General features: G+C 46.2%; 1 protein-coding gene across 1 annotated transcript in view; it reads right to left on the minus strand.

Moving 5' to 3' along the window:
- Positions 1 to 436: 436 nt before the first annotated feature.
- The window catches only part of WDR55 (WD repeat domain 55), a 266386-nt gene continuing 249691 nt past the window's right edge, over positions 437 to 17131 (minus strand). The window contains exon 9 of the mRNA XM_086931380.1: positions 437 to 1994. Coding sequence (XP_086787506.1) covers positions 1643 to 1994 — 352 coding nt within the window. The 3' untranslated portion in view covers positions 437 to 1642. The remainder of the gene's footprint in view (positions 1995 to 17131) is intronic.

The raw sequence follows: 17131 nt of genomic DNA on the forward strand, positions 1-17131 counted from the left end.
AGGGGTAGCAAGCTCTAGAAAAAATGCAAATCGTTCCCTCTTCTATCTCTCCACTATCCTTTTCAATCCAAATAACACATTAACATTTCCACCGCTCAAATTAACTTAACATTTCCCTGTACTAATTCAACACTAATCCTGTTTGGGTTCCGGAGTAGCGTGCTACTCACCGAAAAAGCACTTCAACACATCATCAGGGGTAGTAAGCACTATATAAATGCAATTACAGTACAATACAATCAGAGCGACCTGGCAGTGGATGGTGCAATGGAGGAAAAGCACACCCATGTTTCCTTCTGCTACATGGATGCTTTTGCCCTGGTTATCACAGCAACTCATCGAAGCAGCACCAATCGCCCAAAATCGCATCAACATGGATGATGTAATCACATAAAGACGGCAACAAGAAGTTAGAAACATACAAAGAGCCAAAATCTCAGTTTTAAAATATATATATATTTTTTTACAAACAGATGGAAAAACAAGCACTGCCTAGAAGTGCTAAAATGTTACCTCGCTCATCCAAGTAACAAGAATACGTTTCATCAAACCTTCACAATTGCACTTCTTTTTTTTGGCAGGAGAGGTGATGGCATTACACTTTGGAGTGATCCAGACTTCCATCTCCCCACTACACCTTATTTTGGGTCAAAGTAATGAGTGAGCTAGGGACATATTATCAACCAGCTCAAAGACACGTAAACACAGCAACTAAACAAAATACAAGGCATCTTTCAAATCCTTGACTTTCTCCATCTTGAGTCCCATTTATTTGTTCTTGAGAAATTATAAAACGAGCTGATAAAAGGAAAATATTGACTCGTGCTCTCCGCCATTGTGTTGGATTTCCAGTACTTGTTGTCTCCCTCTCCAAAGCTGCTTTAGTTACGGGCGGGAGAAGGTGATAAAATGGAGGCTGTTGGCACCTTTCCTATAGTTTCCTCCAGCTTGGGCAGAGTAAACAGGACATGAGGGACAGGTCTGCATCAGTTTAGAGATGCTGGGGTGGGAGAGGGGTCTAATGTCCAACCATCTTCCAACAATCAAAAACATCAGTGCAGCAGATATGAAGGGGTAATTAGAGATATTTCTTGATTTTCCATGAGATGCCCTGAAAACAAAATATTTTAGACCGGTAGCACTAATACAAAATAATTAGAAAAAGTAGGCTAAGGATTAGGAAGGTGCATGTAAAAAGCAGAGCAGTTGGTAGGTGTGACAACAGCATGAAGAGTATGCAATGAAGGTGGTTCTTTGCATTATTCCTTTACTGAAAAGAAAGGCCTGCACATTTTTGGGGTGAATGTGCATCAAGCAGTGGAGCCCACTTTAACAAACCTCACAGCAAAGGTACCTGCTGTCACAGAAGAGCACCCATACTTCTCAGAGAAGAACCCACTTGTATTTCCTTGAGTGAGACTGGTGGCTGGCTTGCGCGCGTTATGGGAGGCCATTAACTGAACAGCTGGTAGTGCTGCCGTATAGTCAGGTTTTTCAACCTAAAATGATAGACTGTGCCCAAGCCATACCAATCTTTCAGGGCTGTTAGGCCTCGCATGGGATAGGTTGCCTTACAGCTTTGCAGAGGCACCGGCCTGCAAGCACATCTAACTGTTCCCTCTTATGGCACATCTACCTCTGTTCAGTCGCTACCGCTATCCTCACTCTCACTTTGCTCCTCCTCACTTGTGCCACCTTCCTCGCCTTCCTGGCTCTTCTCGCCAACCGATTCCTCTCTCAGGTCAGCAAAGAAGTCTTCACCACCTCCAAAGGCCTTGCGACTTAATGCCTTCAACTGACGGCTCTTTTTGCGTTTCCGGTAGTCATCCACGAGCATGGTACTCAGAGGGGTGACATCCCAGAACTTCACTCGTTGGTCGTGGGCACAACTGGCCAAGAAGCGCCCATTTGGGGACCGAGCCAGCTGTTCTATGGGCTCTCCTGGATGCTGTCCCACGCTGCCAATAACCCGGTTGGGCAATATGTTGATGGCCCTGCAGAAACGTGGGAATAAAAAAATCACATTAAAAAAACTGTTCTTTATTCGCTTTCTGATGATTCTGGTTTAAAGAAAAACTAACTAGGTAAAAGGCATTGCGAGCATTTTGTATGTTTTTACAGTTATTCAGAACAAATTCCTATTGCAGTAATATATATATATATATATATATATATAACTTAGATTCTTGGCATTGATGAGTGTTTCAGTATGTAGCATTATCTACAGTAAAACGTGTTCCTCCAAAGAGGTTTTTTTTCTTATTGTATAACTAAGGTGGGGTGGAATGGTCAGATCTTGTGACCTCAGCTCAGCCGCCAGCTGCCTGAGTACGTGTTCATTGGCTGAGTTTTTTTTCCTCAGTGCCTGGTGCCAGAGTTGTGTCTTAGTTGTTCCCAAAAACGCTGAATCTAACTGTAACTGTCCACAATTAACATATGCGCCAAGCATGCACAAAAGAAAAATGTATAATAATAATAATAAAATGTAATTATTAACAATATAACAATTTCGTTTCAAAACATAAGTTGTCTAGTTAGTTATACCTCCACGACTTCTATGTCTTACTCCACAGTATAAAATTGTAACCATTACAATAGATCACATAGTAATTGATTTTCTTTGTATGGCTCACGCTGTACACGGATAACCCAGGAAAATTTACAGGGTGCACTTGGCACTCCTAAAAGTTGCCAAATGGGCAATACTAAACACACAGTCCTCTGACTGCTAATACAACTCTGAAGCATCGCGAGACAGATCGTGGGTTGCCAAGTGCTGAACAAACCCATTTAAAGAGTATAAACTATCAGATCCGTTGTGATTTATGCCCACCCCGTATCAAAAATTAGGTATAGTAAACAGTTCCACAACTCAAGTTGAATCAAACAGCGCTGTCTACTTGTCCCATTAGTATTCTTGCTCTACAAAAATGACTTGTACAAAGAAGTCTTAAAAGCCCCATCAACGGGGGCTGCCACAGAAGGTTCATGGTCCAAGCTATAATCAACCCTGATGATTCAATCTTTACCGCAACTTAGGCCCCCCAAAGGCCTTCAGGCCTTGTTAACAACCATAGAAAAACACTATTCAGCAAATGGACTTCGGATAAACTGGCCAAAAACAAAGGCAATGGTCTTTAGGAAAAATCGACAGCAAGAAAGAGTTCACAATTAGGGAGAATAACTAGGAGTCAATGCCTTTCTTAGGTTGGGAATGACCTTAACCACTAACCCAAAATCAGACACACACATCAAAAAAGCCATTGAGAATTTTGAAGCCTCACTAAATGCCATTCTTAGGCTTGCCCACTAACAAAAACATTGTTACTCACATTATAGAGATCTAGTGGCCGAAGCTAAGGTGGGAAGCAAAATAGTCTATGGGGCGTAACTGTAGGGCCTTGATGACAACACAGCCGAGAATGACTCCCATGACAGTAAGTTTTGGAAGACACTGCTTAAGCTGCCTGTTGGTTTCCTGACCATGGCTTTTGAATCAGACATCGGCTGCAGCTCCACCCTAGAAGTTGTATACCACCCACTAAAAACGGGTTGTAACGCTGGGAGTCAGATGGAAGTGATCTCATCGACAAAGCCTGGACTGAACATCTTTTGCATTCTAAATCTAAATTTGTCCCGGGGGAGGTAAGTTCTATAGCTCGGTCTCTTTCTGGATTTAAGCAATCTGAATTAGTGCAATGTACCCTTAAGAAGAATTAATGAGATCACTTATCAAGTTACCCAACATCAACAAGGTAATACCTGAAGCCTTAGGCAATTTAAAATAAGAAGCTTCTCTGGCTTTGGATGCTTACAGCATGCACAGTCATATCTCATAGTTGTAACAAATCCTTGAGAGAGAGTAGGCCATTTCCCAAGACAAGAAGTGATGCTATCCCGCTAGGCACAATCCTTAAAGAAAAGAGACCAGGCCCTTCAGCCAACTGCTTTTGCAGTCTGAAGGAGGATTTGAGCCACTTCACTCTGAAATGTGTCATGTGTGATGATATAAGAAAAAAAATCTTGCATGCCATAACCAAAGACCAGCTCGAGACGGATGAATGCATGTTTTTCCTGCCTAGTGACATCTCGGAGGTAACGAATAAGCAAATGGGCAGATGCCTGGTAAAAAACTGAACCATCAAAGAAAACGCATTAGCTACCAGAAATAAGCACTGACCAGTAATGATTCACAAAATTACTCAACTCTGAGAATTGACTAGTAGGTATACACAAGACAATCTGAAGGCATGCCCGTGTCCAGGGAAAACAACAGAGTACATTTGTGCCAGCACAAAAAGAGGGAACATGTGTTGCATACATCACATGCATGCAGAGACTGTTCCATTATCCATACCACAATACCTATTCTCTACGACTTTATGTAACAAGATTCATGACCAGTGTTGGAAGGTCTGTAGTATGGAGGGAAGCGGTTTCAAGGACTACATGTGAAAGAATTATTACAGTGAATGACTTGCAGCTATTCTCATGTCCTGTAAACTTCCTCCCGGCATGCAAAATATTTGTAATTATACACACATACTGATTTGGATGAGACATTAATAAACGAACATCCTGCGTCTACCTGAACATTTTTTAAAGATGGTTTGATTGATGATCATCTAATATGAAGAGAGTACTTGCAAAATGCATGAAAAGTAACCTAAGTGGCTGCTTTGAAGATGATGGGGCAATGGAAGGCCAAAGAAGCTATGAGGGCACAAACACATTCTGGCTAAGGATTCTCTTGGTTGAACGCTTCCAAAAGCAACTGTTGACGCAGCTTGTGATGGGGTGTAGATTCTGGTTTGCTTGTGTTAGAGTCACCAAACGTTATGGAAGACTATCAGAGTAAACATTTGAAAGCTATTATATATAATTTAAGAGACCTCCTAATTTTCAGGGTAATAAGGAATATTTCTGTATTTGCAGCAGGGTTTGGGCAAAAAACTGATAGGTCTATCTTCTTTGTCCACCTTTACCCAATAGGAGGAATGCATTTTAAGGACTACAGTGCCCAAGTGGAAAAGAGTATAAGTGTCACACGAGGAAAGTAACTACATTTCACATATACGGCTGAAAGAAGCAACTGCAACAAAGAATACAACCCCTCATGTCACCAGTTTAATGTCTGGGGGCCATGGGTCAAAAGTTTTGTGAGCCAACAATGAGAAAACTATCTTCAAAATCCAAACAGGATGGTGGTCTTCAACTACCTTACCACATTGGGTGGGTCATCAAAATATTGCTTGTGTGCTGAATTCTAAGGAACAAAACATTCCTTGTCAAAGTCATTACAAGCATTAACAGCGGCAATATACGATTTTTTGAGATACACCTGATGCAACAGGTAGGTGTAAATTGATAGATAATAAATCTGCCAAGTTACTCAAATTATGTCTCCTTGCTGTCTGAATGAATCTCATGCATTCGTGTGACAACTCAAGATGCCCCAAAAATAGGAGCTCAGGGACATAGCAACCAAAATCAGAAATAGAGGACAATGGAAAAGATCAGATCGATCTGCACAAGAGAAAACAAGTAAAATGCAAGGGGAAAGAGGCAATAAGCTAGTTCTAAAGGTCAAAAGTGAACCACCAGAATCCAGGGCACATATAGTACTCACTTGATCGCCTTGAGAATGACACAAATGCATATAAAAAATACACCCTCTCAGGTAGCTCTGCAAATCTGGGGCACAGGCGAAGTATTTTGCATCGACCTCTGAAGGAATATAACTAATGATGGCTGTCACCTAGACTAGAAGTAGAGAAAAATCATTTCTAGTCACTGTTCTCAGTGTGGGAGGCTTGAATCATTCTGCTCAGTCTGTCCACTGGGTATTGCAAATCCTTTTGAAACTGATGGCAGACCGGAAGATCTTTAAATCCAAACAACCACTGCCAGAATTCCCCAAGAGGAGCGCAAAGCTACAATAAGAGAGCTGCCTCCTGTCGGTCTACATGGAATAGAGCAGTGTTACAGTCTACATAGATGAAGGCTTTCCTGCCTTCTATTGATAAAGAAAGACTTTCAGAGTTCGGAAGTATCCACAATGGAAAGAGTCTACGGTGATGATAATCTCCAGTTCTGGAGAAAGGAAAGGTAGGTCTGTGGCACTTGGCAGCTTCACTGGACTGCTCCAGGAACATTTTTGATTATTTTGGCATGGTTATTGGTCAATGTTGTGCAATAAATGTCTTACACTCCTCTGTGTTAGGCATAAGACTGTTCAACCACACTACAGCTAATAGAGCACATTGGGTTTTACTTTGAGCCCTGTACACGTTTGAGGAACCGCTGGACTTTATTAGTATAACCACCTAGTGGCATACCATATACAGAGCCAGCGTTCTACAGGTGCGGGTGAATTGCTCAGTAGGTCTGGAGTGGCTCCCAGGTGGTCTTTTGTCACTCAAAGGCAAGAGCCACCATAATATGGTTGAGATGGCTATAGAGCTACATCACATCTGGGTTGTAGACACAGCACGACTTGTGTTTTTCTCCTGATGTTGGCGATAATTTACCAAGGCATGCTCCCCAATACCGTAAAGGCCCTAGAGTTGCACATTTAAATGAAGGTTGGGTCTCCTCCCTCAGCAGGCAAGTTCTGTAAAGAAATGGGTAGATTTGGAATGTGTAGCTGCATTGAAATAGGGCTCACTTCGGGTATCATGTTTTTAGGCCTCACTTACATCTGCAGATGGCTGTTGTCAAAAGACATATTGTTAACAATACTAATGCTCAACAGTGGGGTTTGGATCAACCCATTGCTTATCACTAGTTAACCTTCTTATCAATCTCATTTGTTTGCTTTCTTTCCTCTTCTTGAATGTACCCCATCTCTAGGGTATAGCTTATTTCTTACACTTTTGATTGATTGACCTGTATCATTGCACTGCTTACATTCAGGGAACTACTTTTTTCTTTATCTCCGAGTACTATTTGTGAGTGCATGCTTTTTCTTGCTCAATCACCCTGTGTTAATTTCTCCTCATATGCCACCTGCGCTCTCTGGCATTGCTTCACCCCCAGCTCTTGTTGCTTCTACTTCCCTCTTATTTAAAAAAAAAATTGTTGGGGAAAAAGTAAATTTCTACAACATACCTCCCCCAGCTCTTCTCTTGCTCACTACACTTCTGATTCCTGCCACTCAGCGCTATTAAGTTGCACGCCCACTCCTACATTTGTTGCCGCCTTCTTTGTTTCCCTATATTACTTCCAGGAGGCCAGCAAATTGCACTATGCTACCAGGTTCTTTCTCGGTAACGCACTTTTGCACAAATTTTATTTTTAATTTATTTCACCCAGATGGGCATCTGCCATCTAGACCTCTTGAGCTAAGCTAGGGCTCAATAGCTGAAGGCATGGGCTCTGCAGTCCAAGACACATGAACAGATCACGAGACTGAGTCGGACGATGGCCCTGAGCAACCAAGCACTCAATAGTCTCACAAATTATAAAGACATAAATAAATATGGGGAGCATATGCATGACCTGAGCCTCAATGAACAGAACTTGGAATTAAACCTGCATTGAAGGCACTCAAAATCTTTCATGAATAAAGGATCAAAGGTAGTGATACGCTTATTGAGAAACTGAGCCCAAATGTGACATAAGCTGGAAGAGTAAAGAACAGGCCCATTGCTGTTGGACCTCTAAGCACCATGGCATCTTTGTGACCAAATGTACTAGTAACAAGAGAAGAGGAATGTCATAAGTAAAGCAAAAAATCCCTTGGCAGTTCCTGCTGTGTGGCAGACAAATGAGATAAGAGTATTTCGAGCTTAACACAAGCCCCTGTTCCCTATCGGCGTATGGGCACCCTCCACTTTCAGAGGTGTACGCAAACCTTCAGGGGGCCCCCTTTCAGCCCAAAGTCAATTAATATTTGTGAGATATGGAAGATTCAAAGACCCCTCATCAGGTTCTGCAGAGGGGGCCATACTTTTGCATTACACTACTGGGAGATCTCTGATACCTGATCAATTAGTGGTAAAAACAAAGCACAAGTCTTTACAGCTCTGTAGATTTCTAACAATAACCTTCATCTATGTTACGTTTCCAAAAACTGAAGGTACAGAATATGCTTTTCTTTTCTTAGCATGTTGCTTGCCTAGATTAGGGAAACACAAGCTTCTTAGAGGCTGTGGTGAACCATACTCTAAAAGAAGGATTCACATGTTATCTGCGAACACATATCTTTGATTGTGCTTTGTATCCTTTTGTATACCTGTCTCAGCTGTTGTATCAGGAGTCTTATGAGATTTCTTTGGGCAATGTTGCTAGGTTGGTAATGAAGTGATGCTACTGAAGCAACATAGGGCAGACCCGTTTGAAGTGGCATCTTCGAGAGACTCCCGGAATTAGGCTGTACAGACACCTCAGCACAGGCCTCTGTGTTAAGACTTCCAAGGCACCCACACGCAGACTGGTTGTGGCCACGTGGGCATCCATGTGAGATCTCTGGCACACTGGAGAAGTCGCATGGTACTTGCAAATAAGATGGTATGTCAGGAAAAAAGTTCCCTAGAGACATCCAGAGGAAAAAGTGGAGTACATGCTCTCCTTTGTTTGCTTCTGTAACCCATTAATGTTTGGGAGGTTATCAGATGCTTAACATGAATATTTAAACTACTTTCTTTCCCCACAAAAGCAAACTTGTAAAACTGTGCTACGTTTAATGAAGATAATGTATTTCAATGGTCTGAGTCCCAATTAAATGAGTTATGATAAACATTCAACTATGGAGGAGTGACATCATCTGACAGGGCAGATACGGGAGGGTCTGGAAAACCGACATTTGTAGACTGACAGCTTTCCTATCAGGAGTACGTGCTCCACTGCAGAGTATTTTCCTCTGAACCACAGAATCAAAAGGTTGAGCACAGCGAGCGGAAAGGCAGCAGAATAGATAGAAAGGGGGAAAGATGTCAGCCAGGGAGTGGATGGAACCACTCATCAGGTTTTTCAGAGCCCAAACCCAGCAGTGACCAACGACCACAGAGATCAAACATACTACGCAAAAACGATTTTCAGTCAGAAAGACCCAGTATTCAGAAGTTAGTTCAACTGTGCATGATCACCCAGACACTAGATAAATACTTCTGGGGGCACTAATATAGATAGTTCCCTCACTCTTCCCTTTGTCTCAACTGCCTTAAAGTTTAACGGTCTGTTTGCCCATACCAGGGACAGCATTTAAGAAAAATGCGTTGTGTTTAACGCACATCAACACAGTGTGCACACTCACGGACTAAGACATCAAGGTTGCTTTGCATAAAGGACTGACTTTCTTCTTGCAATCCAGGGATTGTGCTTACTATTAGAGAATATTGCTGTTCTGTGGTGACCTGTTACGTTGACTGCATCACAAAACCAATAAGATGTCTGTTTTACAACATGATTCAAATTTCCTCAAAACAAAGGCTTTGGGATAACTTTTGTAGGTTCCCAAGATGCCATTTGAGAACTGTACACACAGTTTGCTGCAGTTCACTTTGTTCTTGCATTTCTGCATGACATCCAATTTGTGTTACTTTCTATTCACTCTGTTTTATTCTATTGATTCATTTTTCTATACAACTAAGTCCTAGAAATCCTTCCTGGGAGAACCCCAAGCTTCTTGACAAGTGCTAGCAATTCAATGTCAGTAAATATAGTGATGTCACTGGTCAAAAAGCGGATGTCTACACCCTGATACGGGATGATAGCTGAGAAGCTGACAGTTAAAAGCAGAAGAGCAGCAGTTAAGAATGGCTCTTCTAAGTGTGGATGAGGTAATCTTGTCGGAGGAGGCCGGACTACGGTAAAGCCATTTTGACAAGTTTAGAGTGGCAAAGGAGTCTTTTGACTGTGAAGTTTTCTTGTGTGCTACATCACTGGAATAAACAAAAGTAAAAGACACTTGGATAGAAGGTATGCTTAGCATTGGAATGGACTACAAACAGGTGGCTAGAGTGAAGTTAAGTATATCATCAAGTTTAAAGAGTGCCGGTGTAGAGACATGTTTTGTTAAATTATCATGGATGGGAGGAGTGGCGTTGGGGAGAGTGTTAGATGAGAAATAATGGTGGAGCTGATTTGAACACTCATTTGTTACATTATTTGAAATGCAATTTTAGGCGGTGCTGTTATGTTTCTTAATGCCATGAAATGTGAGAGCACTCCACAGTGGCGTTTACACTAATTCAAAGGTCAGGGCAAAGTTGGAACCGTATTCTGAAAGGGTGACGTTTTAAGATCAGACCATGGATAGGACCACTGTGTGACAGTGACCAGATGATCCTAGAAAGATTCTGGTGATGCAGGCTCAAAAAGACTTGGAAAAAGCAGAACAAGGGTCACAAAAGGGGTCAACAAATGGGAAATTACAGCCTAAGAATTGGCTGTCCATGGAAAGGGACATCAACAGTGCAGGGAATAAATCACAACTTCCTGGAATTAGGGAGATGAAGATTCGGGTGGACAAAGAAACACATTACCTACCTAGAACAATAGTTTTGCATCTTTGAGTACTTGTAAATGCTGTCTGGTGGTTGGACTCATAGGATTTGCTTTTTCCCCTGTGGTGTCGACCAGAGGCGGAATCTTATCGAACCCCATAACATTGAGGGTCATGCCCTAGTACACATATTTCTTTGAAAAACCTGGCATTCTTCTGTAAACTTCCTGCCTTCACTGGGGATGCAAGTGGCTCCCATCTGAATCTAGAATAGCTCGAAGCTGCAAAACTATTGTTACAGGTAAATAACGGCTTTGCATAGATATCTTCTAAATCCACATGCCGTGCATCAATTATGTAGCGATTTTATCGGCTGAAGAGGGAGGGCATGAAGGATACGAACTTGCAAACATGTGCTTTAAACCATCTGTCTCACTTCCGACTCCTCCTTTGCTTAAATATCCACACAATAATGAATAGTAAAAGTGTGTGCTGATGACCAAGTTGCTGACCTACAGATGCTGTTAACAGAGACGTTCTAATAAAAAGGCTAGTGATGCACATTTCTTTCTTAGAATGGGTGTAATGGCCTAAGCTTTATTCTTTCCTCAGCCACATTAGAGCATATTTAGATTGTTTGCAATACTCACCTCGCTACCATGCCTTTTGATACTAGCAATCCTTTGAAAAAAGGCTAGGGTTTGTACAGCCTGAGCGACATGGAAGTGAGAGACCACCTTAGGAGTGAATTGAGGGTTTGTTTCATAACAACTCTGGTCTTGTATATCCATACATTTGCTCTTGAACAGATAGTGTCTATAGTTCACTAACCCTTATAAGCAAAGTAAATGCAACAAAGAAAGCAGTTTTATTGTAGGATGCTTTAGCTTTACTGCATGCATCCACTGAAAGGGCTACTTAATGAGTTGCTCTTGAACCAAGTTGAGACTGCACATGGGAGAGGGAATAGAGCGCTGTGGGCAATTCTTTTTACCTCTTATGGGGAAGTGAAAAATATTTTGGATATATCCTTGGTGAATGAGACTATAGCGGGTGGATGTACCAGTATAGAGCAGACAAAGTTATGGAGTGAGCAGGAGCACTTTATACCTGATTGTTGCATCCCCTGTATAAAGTTTAGGACATTCGACTTTTTGCACCGTTTGACAAATTCAATTAATTTGGCTGCTTAGCTCTTAATAACATTAAGTTTCCTTGTAGCCACAATTACCTTCAGGTGTCTTTGTGGTATCCCCAAATGCCCAAAATATCATTCTTCAGGAGCCAGGCAGCTAGGTTGAAGCTTTCCGGTTCAGGGTAGCAAACTTCCCATATGTAGTGTTGGTGAATCGTGGAACTGTGGTATTTTTTTTGTCATCGACAAATTCCACTGTCAGGTCCGAGAACCATTTTGGCATGCCCTCTGTGGCATTTGCTGACCAATTATGGGATATGGTGAAAAAGCATATGCAAAGATCCATGCCCATGAATCGACTGTCCATGTCTGGATGTCCTGTGTTACCTTTGATAGTACATATGATTTTGTGCTTCCCAGTTTGTTGAGATAAAACACAACTGTTTGTATTTGCACTACCTTTCACATTAGTTGTTTATGAAAAGCTTTTAGTGCCACAAACACTAGCTTGAGTTCCAACAAATCTATGTGCTTATTTGCCCTTTTCTGTGTCCATCATCAATCAATCAAAGCATTTATATAGCGCACTACTCACCCAGAGGGTCTCAAGGCGCTAGGGGAGGGGGATCCGCTACTGCTCGAACAGCCAGGTCTTGAGTTGCTTCCTGAAGGCGAGGTGGTCCTGGGTCAGGCGGAGGTGGGTCGGGAGGGAGTTCCATGTCTTGGCGGCGAGGTAGGAGAAGGACCGTCCCCCTGTGGTGGCTCTTCGGATGCGGGGGACGGCGGCGAGGGCGTGGCCGGTCGATCGAAGCTGGCGTTTGGTAGCGTAGAAGTTGAGGCGGCTGTTGAGGTATCCTGGGCCTTGGTTGTGTAGGGCTTTGTGTGCGTGGGTGAGGAGTCGGAAGGTGATTCTCTTGTTGACCGGGAGCCAGTGCAGGTCTCTCAGGTGTCCGGAGATGTGGCTGCGACGGGGGATGTCCAGGATGAGTCGTGCGGAGGCGTTCTGGATCCGCTGGAGTCTCTTCTGGAGTTTGGCGGTGGTTCCGGGGTAGAGGGAGTTGCCGTAGTCCAGACGGCTGGTGACGAGGGCCTGGGTGACCGTCTTCCTGGTCTCGGTGGGGAACCACCGGAAGATCATACGTAGCATGCGCAGGATGTTGAAGCACGACGAGGAGACGGCGTTGACTTGTCTGGTCATGGAGAGGGAGGAGTCCAGGATGAAGCCCAGGTTGCGAGCGTGGTCTGTTGGTTTGGGTGCGCTGCCTAGGGCGGGGGGCCACCAGGAGTCGTCCCAGGCGGAGGGTGAGGATCCCAGGATGAGGACTTCCGTCTTGTCCGAGTTCAGTTTCAGGCGGCTGTTCTTCATCCATTCGGCTACCTCTTTCATCCCTTCGTGTAGGTTGGCTCTGGCGGTGGCGGGGTCGTTGGTGAGGGAGAGGATCAGCTGGGTGTCGTCGGCGTAGGAGATGATGTGGAGGTTGTGCTGGCGTGCGATGTCTGCGAGGGGGCTCATGTAGACGTTGAAGAGGGTTGGACTGAGCGAGGAGCCTTGAGGGACGCCGCAGATGACTTCGGTGGCTTCAGATCTGAACGGAGGGAGGCGGACTCTCTGTGTCCTTCCGGCGAGGAAGGAGATGATCCACTCCAGTGCCTTCTCCTGGACTCCGACGTTGCTGAGGCGCTGTACTAGGGTACGGTGGCAGACAGTGTCGAAGGCCGCGGAGAGGTCTAGGAGGATGAGGGCCGCTGTTTCTCCGTTGTCGAGAAGAGCTCGGATGTCATCGGTGGCTGCGATCAGGGCGGTCTTGGTGCTGTGGTTGGCCCGGAAGCCAGACTGCGAGGGGTCGAGGGATCCGTTCGTCTCGAGGAAGGCGGCCAGCTGCTTGTTGACGGTCTTCCTGATGACTTTTGCAGGAAACGGGAGCAGCGAGATGGGGCGGTAGTTCTTGAGGTCGGTGGGGTCGGCTGATGGCTTCTTGAGTAGGGCGCTGAGTTCGGCATGCTTCCAGCTCTCCGGGAAGGTAGCGGTGTCGAAGGAGGTGTTGATGATGTCCCGCAGGTGGGGTGCGATGACAGCGTCGGCCTTGTTGAAGACGTGGTGAGGGCAGGGGTCGGTCGGAGATCCGGAATGGATGGAGTTCATCGTCCGGACGGTGTCTTCGGTGCTGATCGGAGTCCAGGCGCGGAGCGTGGTGGTGGGGGGCGGAGGTTCGGTCGTGGCGTGCGTCGGTTGAGTGCTGAAGCTGTTGTGTATGTCCGCGATCTTGTCATGGAAGTAGGAGGCGAGGGAGTTGCAGAGGTCTTGCGAAGGGGTGACGTCGTTGTTTCCGGCGTTGGGGTTGGTGTTAGGGGTGGTCGAATTAGACCCCAATCATAAGTGTTCAATATGAATTCCACAGGGCGTAGAATGCGCAAGTGTAGAAACCCTCTTGTGTTCCTGCAAGACTTTTGCTCCTTTCCCTAAAGCCTCTTACTGTGTAAGGTATGGTGTTTTGTGACGCTCCCTAGGCAGGTTAAAGAGGAATCTCACCCACGAATCAGTGCTTGGCTTACTGTTTGGTTAGTGACCACGCCCCCTCTACTCAGCGTTCTGCTCCGTGAGGTTCCCGTAGTGTTTAGAGCTCCTGCTGAATTCTCTTGATCCCGTTTGTGCTCTTTTCCAGTTCCTGACATTTCCACCTTTGGGTCACGGTATTTTTCTGTTTTGGATCTGTGTCCTGCCTGTTGTTTTGCCTTCCGCCCTGTTCCTTTGCCCTTCCTCGTCTCGGCACGCCCTTCCCCGGTTCCTTGCGTCCCCTTCCGCCTGGATACCCCGCCTTCCCTTCTCTCCTCTGTAGTGTCAATGTCCTAGCGGGCAAATCCTTCACAGTGTGTTGACTCCGCGGTCATTTTTGTGATCGAAGGGGTTTTGTGTATGTTTTGTGAATTGCGCTTCACTCCGTCCTTAGCTTACGAGTGGAGCGTATTTTGGCTATCACGTCTTGTTGTAGTTACGCCCACTCCGTTCTGATCTTCAGTACCTATTCAGACGGGGTGTGTCTATTGTCCGCGTTTCATGTTGTTTGTTTCCTTTCTCCACTTTGTCTTAAGTTTATGAGTCGGAGGAAGGAATTGTCTGTGTTATATGTTTGTTATTCGCTCCACGCTGTCTTAAGTTTATGCGCTGGAGTGGGAATATCTGTATCACTTTGTCTTTAGCTTTATAAGTGATACTATTGTCATCAGCTGCACTTGTGGCGCCCAGTCCTGCTCCGTCTTAAGTTTATGAGTAGAACGGGCATGGGTGCATTCTACCTTGGAGATATCCTTGCTAGTTGTCCTCCAGATTCTCTGCTGTATCTCCTGGTTCTTGCCTGGACTTCTAGCTTAAAGCCCTGATACTCACCTATGTGGTAAGTGGAATGTTATGTTGAACACTTGTGTATCAGCCTTGTAAAGTACTGGTGAGGTTAGTATTGTTGTCTATTTATTTTCCAGTCTCCTGCCATCAAGACTGCAGCTACGCCACCTTGCTGGGGGAGAGTGGTATACTCCCTGGGAAAATTCCCCCCACACTTTTAGGTAGCAGCTGCCTGTTAGCGAAGTTATACCTTCTCGCTGTGGTAGTTGTTGTCTGGAAGTGTGTGGGACATTCATCTTTGCTCCTGTGGACGAACTACCTCCTCTCTCGAGGGGGATCCTTGACAGATGGAGAGCTCTTTGACGATGTTGAAGAGTTCCTTGCTGTTGTGTGCGTTGTTGTCCAGTCATTCCTTGAATGCGGTTTTCTGGTGGCGTGGATGAGTTGGTGGTGCTTTCGGGTGGCGAGCTTGAGGGCAGCCATGTTGTCCGGAGTTGGGTCTCTGCGCCAGGTTCTCTCAAGGGCTCGGCAGTTCTTCTTGGAGCTCTTGAGTTCGTCGGTGAACCATGGGGCTTTCTTGCTGCCAGGTCTGCTAGGCGGGGTCCTCAGGGGGGCGAGGTCGTCTGCGCAGTCGCTGATCCACTTGGTGAGGTTGGTGGCTGCCTGGCTTGGGTTTGTTGTGCTGGTGGGAGGGTTCATGCTCAGGGAGGTCGCGAGCTGGTCGGATGTGATCTTGTTCCAGCTTCTGCGTGCAACCTGTTGCTGGTGGTGGTGGATCGTGGTCCTTCCAAAGCTGAAGTGGACGCAGCTGTGGTCCGTCCAGTGGAGTCCGGTGGCGTGGCTGAAGGCGATGTCCTTGCTGGATGAGAAGACGGGGTCGAGTGTGTGTCCGGCGTAGTGGGTGGGGGTGGTGACCAGCTGCTTGAGTCCCAGGTTTGCGAGGTTGTCCAGCAGGGTGGTGGTGTTGCGGTCGTTGATGTTCTCCAGGTGGAAGTTGAGGTCCCAGAGGAGGATGTAGTCAGCGGAGCAGAGGGCGTGCGGGCTGATGAAGTCGGCGATGTCTTCGCTGAATTGTGTGCGTGGTCCCGGGGGTCTGTAGATGAGGGTGCCTCTGAGGGTGGTCTTGGGGTTGATGTGGACCTGGAAGTGCAGGTGCTAGGCTGGTGCGAGGGTGTCGTCGGTGTTGGTCGTGATGCGGATGGTGTTCCTGTGGAGGATGGCGATGCCTCCTCCGGTGTGGTTGATGCGGTCCCTTCGGATGATCTTGTAGCCGTCTGGGATGGCGATGGCGATGTCGGGCGCTGAAGAGGCGTTCATCCAGGTTTCCGTGAAGAAGGCGACGTCTGGAGCTGTGGTGTCGAGCAGGTTCCAGATCTCGATGGCGTGCCTGTGGACGGAGCGGGTGTTGAGCAGGATGCATTTCAGGTGGCTGCTGCTGTTGCTCGTCTTGGTCTTGGTCGGTGCTGGTGTAGTGCAGGTCCGGATGCAGGTGAACTTGCAGGAGTTGCAGCAGAAGGGTCCGTGGGTGCGTCTCGGGATGGCTCGGTAGCAGCCCGGGAATCGGCCGTCGTGGAGTGCGTTGAGGGTGGCGGCGTCGTATGTCCGGCGGGTGGGCTGGGGTCTGCGGGGTCCAGAGGTCCTGGCACTGGGCGCGGTCCAGGCGCGGACGGGCGCAGACGGGCTTACCTTTGGCGCTCAATCGGTGCTCCCGCTGCGCGCGCCCGCTGCGCGCGCCCGCTGCGCGGACGCTCTGTTTCTCAGAGTCACTAAGTGAGCACACCACCCCTAGTGCAATGCTTCTGTCCAAATCCTTTCTCATGTTCTTTATCTTGCACTGCCACAACTTCTGCCTTTGTTTGCTTCTAACACCCTCTAGATCGTCCTAACCCCCTGACGCCATTGATTTGAGAGCCACTCCTGTACTGGTCTCATAAGTAACCTGGCAGAGGGTACGAGGGCTATGTAAGACACTATGTCCGAATGAGGTCGCACACTGCTCGTCCCATCAGCGTGTGACCCCGGAGCATGATGGTTGATGTGGTCGTTATCAGCGGGTGCGCTTCTACCCAGGTCTTGAGTCTTCTAGGTATTCACTTGGTGTGCTTGCCATTCCTGGACACGTGTTTCGCGTTCATTAACGCTCATCAGCAGGGATTAGGCGTGTGCACGGGGTTGCTGCATGGGCTGCCGAAAATATTCGTAGGTCCAG

This window comes from Lissotriton vulgaris, chromosome 7 (assembly GCF_964263255.1).
Source record: "Lissotriton vulgaris chromosome 7, aLisVul1.2, whole genome shotgun sequence".
Classification (NCBI taxonomy): domain Eukaryota; kingdom Metazoa; phylum Chordata; class Amphibia; order Caudata; family Salamandridae; genus Lissotriton; species Lissotriton vulgaris.